The 13,683-nt window shown below is 34.5% G+C and overlaps 1 protein-coding gene across 1 annotated transcript; it reads right to left on the bottom strand.

Moving 5' to 3' along the window:
• Positions 1-9,892: 9,892 nt before the first annotated feature.
• On the bottom strand, positions 9,893-10,855 carry LOC103107609 (olfactory receptor 2T4-like). Its single transcript, XM_007516424.1, has one exon. The coding sequence runs from the start codon at positions 10,853-10,855 to the stop codon at positions 9,893-9,895; it is 963 nt and encodes a 320-aa protein (XP_007516486.1).
• Between the last annotated feature and the right edge of the window lie 2,828 nt (positions 10,856-13,683).

Genomic DNA, 13,683 nt, shown 5'->3' with positions numbered 1-13,683 from the left:
ACGTACTGACACATTTGTTTATGATATCAAAGAAACACCATTAAAGATAGTAACAAGGTGCGGGCGGTAGCACAAGTGGGTTAAGCGCACATGGTGCCAAGCGCAAGAACTGCAGTAGGGGGTCTCCGTTCTAGCCCCCAGTTCCCCACCAGCAGAGGGATCGCTTCAAAAGTGGTGAATAAAATATAACTCAAAAGTGGTGAATAAAATATAATTCTTATTGAAATTCTCCCCTCCTCTCTGTCTTCCCCTCCTCTCTCAATTTCGCTCTGTCCTATCCAACAACATCAGCAATGGCAACAAGGGCAACAAAATGGGGAAAATGGCCTCCAGGAGCAGTGAATTGATTCGTAGTGCAGGTACTGAGCCCCAACAATAACCCTGGAGGCAAAAAAAAAAGATACTAACAAAATATGTGTACATAACATCAATAAAAGTGATCTAAGAGTTGGTAAATCAATAAACATGAAGGGAAGTACACAACTGATAAAATATAATTCTTATTGAAATTCTAATGGATTTATTTTAGATAGACAGCACTTCAACATTTTGATGGGCCTATACAAACTAAAGAGGATAGTTAACTGGACAGAAATACAGATCCTGATCACACACACACACACACACACACACACACACACACACACACACACACACACACACACACCAAATACACACAAACCATAATAGAATTCAATACTGCACATAAGAATTCATAAAAATGGAAGAGTGGATTCCAAAATATGCATATGGAAATAAAGTCAAGTATGCCTTTTTGAACAAAAAAAAAACTGTTTTGAACTTATAACAATAAAGATGCAAGAAACTCAGGGGAAAAAATAACCTCTTTCTATTCTGTCTAGAGCTTGTTTGGAGGTTCTAGCAGGGGAGCGCGGCTACTCCTATACCTTTGACCTGAAGACCGGTCATTTCTATTTGGGCAGCTTCAGGTTGGATGCATATGGAGCTGTGGGGGAGGAAGAAGACACCCACCTAGCCAGCCAGATCATCAGAATCAACCCTGGCGATCAATGGGGTGACAGATGTGGCAGCCAGATTGCCCTCAAAATATAAACTTTACTTTCCTGGAAAAAGACTCCTATCAGACCCAAAAAATATGTGAACACAATTTATATTTTACATTAGTTTCTTTTTCTATATTTGCCTTCCCAGATTGCTGTTCTTGGCAACCTAAAAGAGTTTTTTCCTTTGTTCTGTCAATTTAAATTATTCTATATTGAGGGTTTTTTTCCATTATGTATCTCTTCATATCATATCCTGTTGTATACTATATACAGTAACAACCTGCTTTCCTTTTATTGATCTTGTTATTTTTAGAGTTCCAGACAAAAACTTAATGTACAGAAAGGCAAATTTTTTCATCCTTTACAGAGACAACAAAATTTCAGCTTAAAAATAAAGATTATTTCTTAAATAATAAATAATAATAATAAATAATAATAAATAATAAAATAAAATAAAATAAAGATTATGACTTTATTATTTTTTTAACTAAGGTGTTAACCAGATAACTGGAAAACTAAAATTGAAGAAACATATTATAATATTGTATTTGAACATTTTAACATAAAATAGATCATTTTATAATCAAAACAGATATGTTTAAAAGATATAATGTTAAAAGTGAAAAATTGGGTTCACACATGTACTTCAAGTGTAAATGGAAATTAAAACATTTTTTAGATATGGCTGGCAATATTTATCAAATATCTTTTAAAGAGATTTGCTACTTTTAATGTGTAAGGGAATAGGTACTATGAAGATGTTGCCATATACAGATATTAAATGGATCATTATTTTATATAGTGAAAATAAACCAGTAAAAATTTAAATGATCACTATTATCAAAGTGGCTAGATTAAACATTATGTATTTTACCTTACCCTAACATATAGTAATGGTACAAGTTTTCTTTCTTGTCATTTATAATGTGCCTAATACACATTTTGAGTAAAAACAGTTACAGCAATTTTATTAAAATGTATATGTATTGAACAATCAACATCACAATTACCAAAGTTGCCTTGACACATTTACCATTGAGAAAAAAATGAATGAAATCAAAAGCATTAGTCAGGCTTAAAATTGAATAGCCAGAAGCCGAATAGAATTTAATGGAGATTAAAGAATCTCCAAAACGCATCATCAGAGCAAACTATAATTTATTTATTTTCCATATACCATAATATTTTTATTTTTTGCCTTTATGAATAAGACTAGACTCAGATGATCACACTCACTAAAATACCATTAATCTTTGTAAAGTGCTCAATCTTCTGATGAGAAAGAACACTACTCCCTTTGTCTATATGACATGTCTTTAAATGTTTCCACATTTCTGGCAGTCTGCTTATTGTTTTAACCTACTGTATATTTCTGTCTTCCCTACAGTAATATGAACTATTTAAGGGTAGAGTCACCCTCAAAGTAGTCTCTATATTCACAGTCACTAGCACATAACAGGTGATCCATATTTCAACCAGCTACTCCTAAGGATTTCTACATTTAATATTCCCTCTTTTTCAAAGTTTTGTGTACAATTTGTTTTGATATCAAACTGCGTCAAAGGGCTAACTTTGAAGACCTCTTAAGTCAGAAAAGCACTAATCTCTAAGTCCAAAGTTTTGTAACACTAATAATAAAAACAGTGATTCTGTCATGTGCTCTTCTAATCACACTATGTATCATGTTTGCTTTTTGAACAAACTGACTACAATATCTATCTAATACCTACAACTGTTTATGAAGAATATTCCCCATCTTCTGACTACTACTTCTTGATTTGTCCAAAGTGGTTCACAGTAAAGTATGGCAATTAATGAAATCAGTAAATGTAAGTGATAGATGTCATCACAGTGCTAGCAGAACATTTACCTCTAGTCTAGTCATTTGTGCAAGAAATCAATGCTTGCTTTTGGTAAACATATTTTTCAATAAAACAAGAACAAATGTGGAGTCTTCCCCAGAAATTTCATAGTTATTTATGCCCAAATGTTGACACCCCTCCCAGTTAACTGCAAATGCTTCATTTCTACCTAAAATTAGATATTTAAGTATACTTCCAATAGTAGCCAATAGTTTTAGGCTTGGTAGTTAGATTTTTGTGCAGCTTTATATTTACTCAGCTTAGTCAATATCATGTCGTTCTGCTTTCCACGATTGTACTTCATTATTTTTCAACTAGAACGTCTTAAAGTAATATATCTCAAATACTCATATTTCCACAAAATTTCTACATTTCAAATGTAATCAGTTTCATTTTCTCCTCACCTAAATCCCTATGTTTCTGTATGTAAGACAGCAGTTTTGTGTAAATTAATATGCACCTAGTAGCTGAAATATCTCAAATCAGTAGCCTTTCCTATTCACTCATCTAAGACCCTGCATACTTTATCTAAAGGAGCCACAGGACTTTCTTACCCTGAAAGCAGAGGTAAAAGCTGATGACTTATAGGTCTAATACATAAAATCCCTATGTTTCTGTATGTAAGACAGCAGTTTTGTGTAAATTAATATGTACCTAGTAGCTGAAATATCTCAAATCAGTAGCCTTTCCTATTCACTCATCTAAGACCCTGCATACTTTATCTAAGGGAGCCACAGGACTTTCTTACCCTGAAAGCAGAGGTAAAAGCTGATGACTTATAGGTCTAATACATATAAATAGAAGCAAACCAGTTAAGGACAAAATTGGTCATGGAAAACTGCAAAAATGAAAATTTAGACACTAAAGAGATAAAATGGAACCTCCTTGGTTTTCCTGTTCTCTGTCTCCATCCTGGCTCTTTTTCTTCTTTTAAGATGATTAGAGATCCAGGTTGAATGCAGCAAAGAGAAGGTGACTATTTGGAAGTACTTAAAGATGACCACTTAACAGCCTTTATGTGTTTCACACTCAGGAGTTGCCAACACTTTGGGGCATACAATACCAGGGAGCCTATGAGGTGAGAGTTTAAATAACCAACAAAGTTGCATCATAACACATCCTGGGAATTCACATGATGGGGTCTCCTAAGAATCCAGTGAGAATATCAATCAATCCATTCTGGGTTATACTAAAATTTTTGCTGAAAATGTCTATATGGCAAGACAAGAAAGGAATGTCTTTAAAATTGTGGTGGTAGGATAAACTTCTCTCCATGTTTTAATTAACAGACTGAGAACAGATGTTTGATGAATGTTTTATCAACATACACCTTGTGTTTCCAGTCCCCCTGAGAACATATTAGGATGAATGGGAAAATTGCCAAATGAAGGAAATAGAGGTTTTTCCTGTGGTCATGTAATTTCTCACTTAAACAGTCACCATAGCCTCTACTTTTGTCAAGTTTCTCTTTAATGACATAGTTTTCTAATATACATCATTCATTCCTAATGAGCAGCAAAACAAGTTGTATAATCACCAATAAAATCTGTGACTAAGTTATAAAGAAAATGAATCAGGAAGAATTTTTCTGAGACCAATGACAGTATAATTGATGTAAAAATTAAATTTAAGAGAATTGTTACTATTAAATCTTCTTGAACACATGGACAGGAACCAAGGTGATGAAAAATGTTTTGCTCAAAACTGATAGTTATGATGTAATGAACAATATACTTTTGTTTGGAAAATAATACCTTTTATTTATTTTAATTGTTTGTTTTTTGTTATCACAATGAGAAATTTTATGTGTTTTGTTCATAAGATTTATCTAATTAAAATTATCTTTTATGTGATTCATTTATCCTTTCACACTAGGTTATATAAGGTTGCTAAGTCCTTAAGAGACTAAGATATTTTTGCAAACATTCAGGAGAATACAATAGCAAAAGAAAGCTTTTGACCAAAAAAAATTTATATTACTGTCTAAATTATCACATTTGTACAAAGAACATTCAACTATTTCATTTAAAGCTAAATGGTTGTTAACTGTTCCCTTAAAAGCATAATTAAGAAGCAAAACTACCTCAGCCTGAAATGACATATTTGTTTTGCCAAAAGCCCACTCTCCAGCTCCTTTCACTACTTCCCTAGAGCCTTTGCTTTGATGCAATATAAAACCTAGTACACATTTTACTTTGTGTGTTCCCTTTCTGTTATTGTTTCTTAAGTTTTGCCTGTGTATTCATCTTTCTCTTTTAGGCTTACCTCACATGAATTATAGTTCTACATGGCAGTTGTCTCAGAAGTACAATATCACATCTCCCTAAAATAGTGCAAATACACCTCATCCACTACCAAAGTGCCAACAAATTACTTGAAAAGTGAAAAAAATCAGAAAACATTTCATGACTTTACAACAGAAAGCAAGTGTGCCAGGTAATCATAAAGTTTGTATATATATATATATATATTTATATTTATTATATATGTACAAATTATATATATTATATATAATTTATATATAATATAATATTATATTATATATAATAATATATATAATATTATATATATATATATATATATATATATATATATATATATATATATAGTTCTGCAGCCTGAGATTAAGATTTTCTGTGACAGGTAGCAGGCAATAGTAGTCCTGGTAGAACACACATCAGAACCCAAATTCAAGTCCCCAATCTTCACTTGGCAAGGAAGAAGCTTCATGTGTGGTGGAGCCATGCTGCAGCTCTCTCAAAATAAATCAGGAAAAAAGTGGCCACTTAAAGCAGTGTAGTCATCATGCAGATAGTGAGCCCCAGTGATAATTCTGGTGACAAGAAAAATAAAAACAATATATCCTGTGGCTACTTGAAAGAAGAAACACAATCTTACAATCAAATGTCTACCTCATTTAAAAAATATTGTAGAACAACGAATAGATTGAAAGATGTGATATCAAAATTAGATGCAACTCTTTAACATTTACTCTAGATGAGATCAACAGTATTGGTAAATACCTATACATCATAGCCAGTATTCAAGAGTGATTATAACAAGGTTGGAGTAGAAAAGAGGTTTCAGGGGCTAAGAATTTTCATGAAAGGATGAATGGGCTCCCAAAGGCACATGTAAAAGGAAGTTCTTTAGTCTTGCTCCTTAGAAGTTGTGGGAGAAGCAAGTTTTCAAGAATCATAGCAGCTTAGTTTCAGGCAGGTTAACCCCTGCTAAGAAGTGGACCCAATAAAGTAAGGAAATTATCCACTGCTAAATACATGGATTTTATTCTATTCCTACCTTCTTGTCATGTGCTGAGATAGCTTCATTGACCAAATTATCCAGAAGGGAGAGGGACAAGTTTAACCCTAGTGTCACAGGAAAAACATGGAAAACAAGAAGCATGTAAGAGGGAAGACATTCTCCACACAGTGAAAATGTGGACAACTTGTACATTTTTTTTTCCAGGGATGGTGAAACATATAATTAATTACATCATTCAGTAAACACTTGGTACCACATTTTAAAAGCCACTAATAAAGTGAACCAATAATTCTCTTCTGGAATATCTATCACAAAAATTATATAATCAAGTATATTCATATAAATATATGAATAATTTTTATTGCATATTAAGCAATGAAATGATTCTTGTGCCTGTGTGATACTTTCAAATGGCTTCTCTGACCTTTTTTATTTTAATTTATGTAGTTAAAGTGAAAGTGTAAAATAGAAATGGAGTGGAGACAGAGGAGATGAGAGTGGAAAGAAAGGAGGGAGTGGGGAAAACATCAAAACATAGTACCATCGTGAACAGAATTTTCTTTAGTTTGGTCATAGTGCTCAAATTCAGGGGGATCAGATTCAGGGCCTTATCCATGATAATGTGTGTGTTCTTCCTCCTGAGGTACCTCATAGTCTTAAGACATTCGATTTTTAAATAATAGCTGACAAGTTTCAGATATGTAAGATAGCTTACTGATTATGCTTAGCAAAATAAATAAAAAGGTAAAAGACAGCTACCAATAGCTTCACTCATAAGTAGAATAGAGTACTGAAGCACATGGAGTATGAAAAAAAAAAGAAGCTGGACTATCTTTAAGACTTTGCGAAGGGAGTCAGGAGGTAGCACAGAGGGTTAAGCTCACCGGGCACAAAGCGCATGGACTCCTATAAGGATCCCAGTTGGAGCCCCCATCTCCCCACCTGCAGGGAAGTCGCTTCACAAGTAGTGAAGCAGGTCTGTAGGTGTCTTTCTCTCCCCCTCTCTGTCTTCCCCTCCTCTCTTCATTTCTCTCTGTCCTATCCAACAACAATGATATCAATAATAACTACAACAATAAAACAAGGGCAACAAAAGGGAATAAATAAATAAATATATTTTTAAAAGACTTTGTGAGAACTATGGTGGTTATTGTTTGGTGGCTGCAGTATGGAACTATTCCCTTGTAATCTTATAATCTTGTAAGCCATTTAATAAAAAGTTAAATAGCATCAGTTTAACCACCCTGGTGTATTTATGCTAATTTATTTCTTAAATTATGTCTTCTGAATACATTAAAGAAAGAAAAATCTTAAATTGTACATTTTTATTATTCAAATTGGTTAATTATTATATATGAGTGAAGAGTTCTGGTCACAGAATTAAATATACTTTGATAAATACAGAAGCCTGAGGAAGGAGTTAAAGGACAACTACCAGATAGATTTTCTCATATAGAGAATTAAAACCCCTGGACTGGAAAAAAAAAGTTTAACTGCAGACTGTCTCTATGGCTTGGTGAGAACTATGGTGGTGGTTGTTGGGTTGAGAGAACAGAACTTTGGTAATGGGTGTGGTGTAGAACTATATATTGCAATCTTATAACCTTGTAGACAAAAATAAATATTAAAAAGAAACAAAATGTCCTTTAAAAACATGTTTCCTTGAATCCCTTTAGTATGAGATAAAGTATTTTGAATTAAAACCGTTGTAGGAATATGGTTACACAAAACATTTTATTCCTCAGGTTCAGGGTGTTTTACATTAAATTTGTGTACCATTATGGTTCAGAGATGATGAATCAGCTACATACTTCATAACTGCTTTAAATTTAAAGTATGCATGTTTTATTTACTTTGATTTAATGCAACATAAGTCCTGGGAATTGGTATTTTCAATGTTGCTTACAAAAGCTCTGTAAGGCCGTTATCTTATAACCATGAAGAAATTGAGTACGTCAAGAAGAAAATGGATTGTTTTTTTCATTGCTTTCTTTGTGGCTTTCAGGTCTTCACTACTTCAGGATGATGTTTCCAAATAGAGAAAGAGGGACAGAGAAAAAGAGTGATTATTTTGTTAACAGAGCACCATACAGCTCTGATTTATGATAATACAGGAGATTGAAACTATGACTTCGGAACAACAGATATAACAGATTTTTGTTTATCAATTACGCTATTGCCCCTGCCCCGTATTCATATTTTTAAAAATATTTTTTCTATTTATTTATTTACTTTCCCTTTTGTTGCCCTTGTTTTTTATTGTTGTAGTTATTATTGTTGTTGTTATTGATGTAATTGATGTTAGATAGGACAGAGAGAAATGGAGAAAGGAGGGGAAGACAGAGAGTGGGAAAGAAAGATAGACACCTGCAGACCTGCTTCACCACCTGTGAAGCGATTCCCCTGCAGGTGGGGAGCCGAGGACTTGAACCAGAATTCTTAAGCCAGTCCTTGCGCTTTGCAATACTTGCTTTTAACCCACTGCGCTACTCCTGACTCCCCAGTATTCATATTTAAATCTAAGCTAACTATTATTTTGAACTATAATGTATTATAAGGAGTATCTACTAAGTGAAGACTGATTATTGGAAACATTCATTTTGTTCAGTACATAAATTACTTCAAAATTCATCTCAGAAGTCTCTTTGTGCAATAAATCTTATCTAAATCTTACTTTTGTTTTAAGTTTCTATTATTCCTATGACTCATACAATTATGGATATTAAACTTATAACTACTGCAGGTAGTTAACTGCCCTAGTTGCCTTCAGTCTTGAACCATGTAAAGCAAGACAGTCATAAATTAAGGTGGGTGAGCATGTGATGGGCTTATTTCAATAGGAATTGTCTCTTTATCGTTAATGTTTATTTAATAAATGAAAGAATCAGAATATCACTCCGGCATATGGACCTCAAGTATACAAGTCCTGTATTCTATTACTGAGGCAACTTTCCAGTGACAATTCCAATTATAATCATCCCTGTAAAAACTGAACATGATTTCTAAGTATTATATCAATCACACTGTTGAAACAGAATACAGAATCAACCAGGAGAAAATAATATCTTAAATGTCTATATGAAATATTTTACATTTATAGAAAGGCCACACAAGTAAGAATGAGACAAGCAACATCCAAGTGCCATTACCTGGACTCATCATTTGCCAACATCTTTTGCGTCATTGTTTTTTTTTTTTTCTCACTTTCTCAGCATTGTTTCAGTAAGATAAACTTCATAATATTTTATGATATTCTTCATTCTAATTGTTTTTATTAGGAGCCAGGTGGTGACATCCCTAGTAGAGTGCATATGTTACAATGCACAAGGATCAGGGTTCATACCCCTGGTTCCCATCTGCAGAGAGGAAGCTTTACACAAGCTGTAAAGCAGTACTGTAGGTGTCTCTCTTTCTCTCTATTTCCTCCTTCCATCTTAATTTATCTCAATATCCAAAATAGAATAAATACATATTAACATTATTTTTGTTATATATTTCCCAAGAATATGAAGATTGCCGAGTCAAGTGCAGATGGCTATAAAAGGAATAGCAATGCAATCTGAATGCATAGTATGTTTTGAATGTTGATAGATTAGCAAATTGAATAGTACAGGAAACCAATGCTTCAGAGAAATGTGCTAATTATTCGCAGCAATCTTGCATGAAAGTGTGAAGAGTCATGTTAACATAGTCATTTAGACAATGTACAACAAAAAGAAAAAGTATAGTAATAAAAAATGTCTACTTTATTGTTTCTTGAAAGACAGGTCCTAAATTCAACATTTTCTTCAAAGCTCCCATAACATCCTTATTCCGGAGACTGTAGATTAAAGGATTTAGCACAGGAGTAAGTATGGTATAAAAGACAGATACCATCATGTCCTTCTCAGGTGTGTGATAGGAGGTGGGAAGCATGTAGGTGTAGACTGCAGCCCCATAGAAGAGAATGACCACAGTCATGTGGGAAGAGCAAGTGGCAAAGGCTTTCTTGCGGCCCTCAGCTGAGTTCATGCGGTGAATGGTAAGGAGAATAAAGTAGTAAGAGCTTGAAATGATCATCACAGGTGTGAGGAGCATGAGGACACAACACAAATACATGAAAATCTCATAGAGGGAGGTGTCTGAGCAGGAAAGCTTCAACACTGCAGGAACCTCACAGAAAAAATGATGAATCTCCCGGGATCTGCAGAAGGGGAAGGTCATGGTGGTGGGAGTGAATAGGAAGCCATCCGCAGAGCCCAGGATCCAGCAGCCAGATGCCAGAAGGAGACACACCCTCTGGTTCATGAGGACAGGATAACGAAGAGGATGACAGATGGCCACATATCGGTCATAAGCCATAGAAGCTAGGAGGAAAAATTCCGAACCTGCTAGTGTCACATAGAGAAACATCTGCATTCCACATTCAGGAGCTGAAATCCTATTCACACCTATGACCTGGTTTATGAGCATCTTGGGCACAGTGACAGAAATGTACATCATATCCATGAGAGACAACTGGCTGATAAAAAAGTACATAGGGGTATGGAGATGGACATCAGAGTATATCAGAAGGATCAAGATGATGTTTCCAGATAAAGCCATTAGGAAAACTACAAAAATGACCAAACAAAGGAGAGTTGGGTGTTTGAACTGGCTGAAGAGTCCTACAAGGATGAAATCATTCTGTCCAGTGTGATTGGCCACCCAGTTCATGTTTTCCATGAAGTGTCATCTAGACAATAGAAAAGTGCTTTGAGTTAGTTAGTAGGAATTTTGCCTGTGAAAGGAATAGTTGAGAGTTTACTGAGGATATGTGTGCAGATGTCTCTTTATTTGTACACACTAACCAGCTTTTGCTACCCACAGGAAGCTTCATGATGAAGTAGAAACGGGAATTGAGAATTATTTATGATTTAGAATTTATGAGAAAATGAAGATTTTAGTTCACATTGGTTAAAAACCTAGTAACATTGAAGTTGTCACAGTCAGGTGATAATATTTCCTGATGACAATGTTATCTATCAATTTTATTAAAAATTAGAGAATTCTTTATGGGGAGCAGAAGATGGAAGGTCTTGCTTCTCCCCTGGACATTGACAGGGCATTGACAGGTCGATCCATAACCCCAGCCTGTTTCTATCTTTCCCTAGTGGGGCAAGGCTCTGGGGAGGTGGGGTTCCAGGACACACTGGTGAGGTTGCCTGCCTAGCAAAGTCAGGTTGGCCTCATGGTCCCATAAAAATCTTTGGCCCATAATCCCAGAGGGAGAAAGAAGAGGGAAACTTCCAGTGGAGGGGAGGGGATATAGAACTCTGGTGGTAGGAATTGTATGGAATTGAACCTTTCTTATACCACAGTGTTGTCAATCACTATTAAATAACTTATAAAAAAATTAAATACTAGAGAATTCTGATTTAAGCTGATATGCAAAGTGAATTATTGAAAAGCAGGTAAGTAGATTTCTATTTCTATGGTTTTTGTTATGCAATATAAGCTTAACCTTTCTTCTTTGAGTACTTGGCTAGAGTCTTACAAAAATATTGAGTGTACTGAAAAAAGAAAAACACACATATATTTTTAGGTAACCCACACCTCTGACTTTGGGAAAACCATGGTGGTTACTGCTAGAGGGGGATGGAAGCACAGAACTTTTGTGGTGGGAGTGGTGGAGAATTATACCCCTATTATCTTATAATACTGTAAATCACCATTAAATCACTAACAATACAAAAATATATATCGGGTGGACAGTCCTTATAAAATGCATTTAGAAATAATGATACACAATTTGGTGTAAAATCTACATACAATGTTTAAATTCTCTTTTATCTGTAGAGCAGGGCATCTGTAGAGCAGGGCTGCTTATGGAGCAACCCAAATATTTCCAGGATGACCATGGTTATCACAGATAACTTTTAGCAAACCAAGGAACACTGGGTAAGAAGTTCAGCTATGAACTCAGTTTCTTACTACCCGTTACTCCACTGTCTATGTAAAAATGTATAAGCATAATTTAGGCCTATGTTGTTGTGAGGATTACGTAAGGAAAAAATTATAAAAAGTACCCAGAACATCACTTTCTTATTTTAATAATAGTATTTTTTTCACATGAGCTTTTTCAAGGATAAGAACAACCCATCCAAGTCAAGCAGTGATTGCTCTCATACAATTGAATATTTTATTTATTTATTATTTATTGGCTAGAGATAGAAATTGAGAGGGGACAGGGAGCTAGGAAGGGAGAGAAACACAGCACTGTTTTATCACTCATGCTCATGAAGCCTGCCCCCTGCAGGTGGGGACCCTTAGCTTGAATCCAGGTCTTTAAGCATTTTAACATGTGCTCTCAGCCTGATGCATCACTTGGTGCACTTTTTTGTAATATTTATTTTATTTTATAGGAGAGAGATACTGAGTGGAGATAGTGAGATAGAAGAGACAGAGAGACAACTATTGCACTGTTTTACCACTTGTGAAGCTTTTTCCTTGCAGATGGGAACCAGGAGTTTGAACCTGGGTCTTTATACTTAGTGATTTGTGCTTTCAAATAGGTGCCATCATTTGCCCCAGAATATCACTTTGTAAAGAAAAGAAAGTAACTGTATTACAAGTTTATAATTATGATTTAATCCTTCCCACAAATTATTTTATTCAAATTTATATGAGATGGCTATTACTATCACTACTTTGCAATAAATGACACAATGATTTATTTTTCTGGTTTCAAGATCTATTAATTACATTTAGTATGTAAGCTACTTTCATTTCCTATCTTCTATAATCTCAGTTTATGTGTGGATACATGTAAATATATAGACATGCACATACTTATTTTAATGAAAGTTAAATACAATTAAAGTGCAGAATTTTCTTATTTTTTCACGGATACAAAGTTCTATAAAGGATTTTATCTTTTTCTCTGTCCAATGCAAGTTTATTCAAGTTGAAAATCATCTTTCTCTCACTCTAAATACTGGGGGGAAATGAATTAAGATGCTCACTACGATTTATCAGAGAAGACTTTGATTATTCTCCAAATATCACCAGTTTAAATGCAGATAGTAATTCATTTTTCATGTAAGTTACATAGAGGACAAAACACTGAGATGTCCCTGATTCCATTTACAGTTGACTCTCTATCTGCATTTACGTTATAAGTTAACATGACAAATAAAAAACCTATTAAACTTGATTATGATTATGAATTAAAAATGACCTGTTGTGATCCAGGAGGTGGCACAATAGATAAAGCACTGGATTCTTAACCATGAGGTCCTGAGTTCAATCCCTAGCAGCACATGTACCAGAATGATATCTGGTTCTTTTTCTCTCTGCCTATCTTTCTCACAAATAAATAAATTCTTTAAAAAAATTACCTGTTCAGGGACAAATACTATATGTATGACATAAAAGAAAATATTAAAGGGGTCAGGTGGGGTGGAGCACCTGGTTAAGCACACACATTACAGTGTGCAGAGACGCAGATTCTAGTCCCTAGTCCCCACCTGTAGGGAGAAAGCTTCACAAGAAGTAAGGCTGCAGTTGTCTCT

Source organism: Erinaceus europaeus, chromosome 2 (assembly GCF_950295315.1).
Source record: "Erinaceus europaeus chromosome 2, mEriEur2.1, whole genome shotgun sequence".
Taxonomy (NCBI): domain Eukaryota; kingdom Metazoa; phylum Chordata; class Mammalia; order Eulipotyphla; family Erinaceidae; genus Erinaceus; species Erinaceus europaeus.
The sequence above is the reverse complement of the archived record's forward strand: the minus strand, read 5'-3'. Positions and strand labels throughout refer to the sequence as shown.

Coding starts and splice junctions, on each gene's coding strand:
- LOC103107609 (XM_007516424.1), bottom strand. CDS start 10,855: ATGGAAAACATGAACTGGGTGGCCAATCACACTGGACAGAATGATTTC.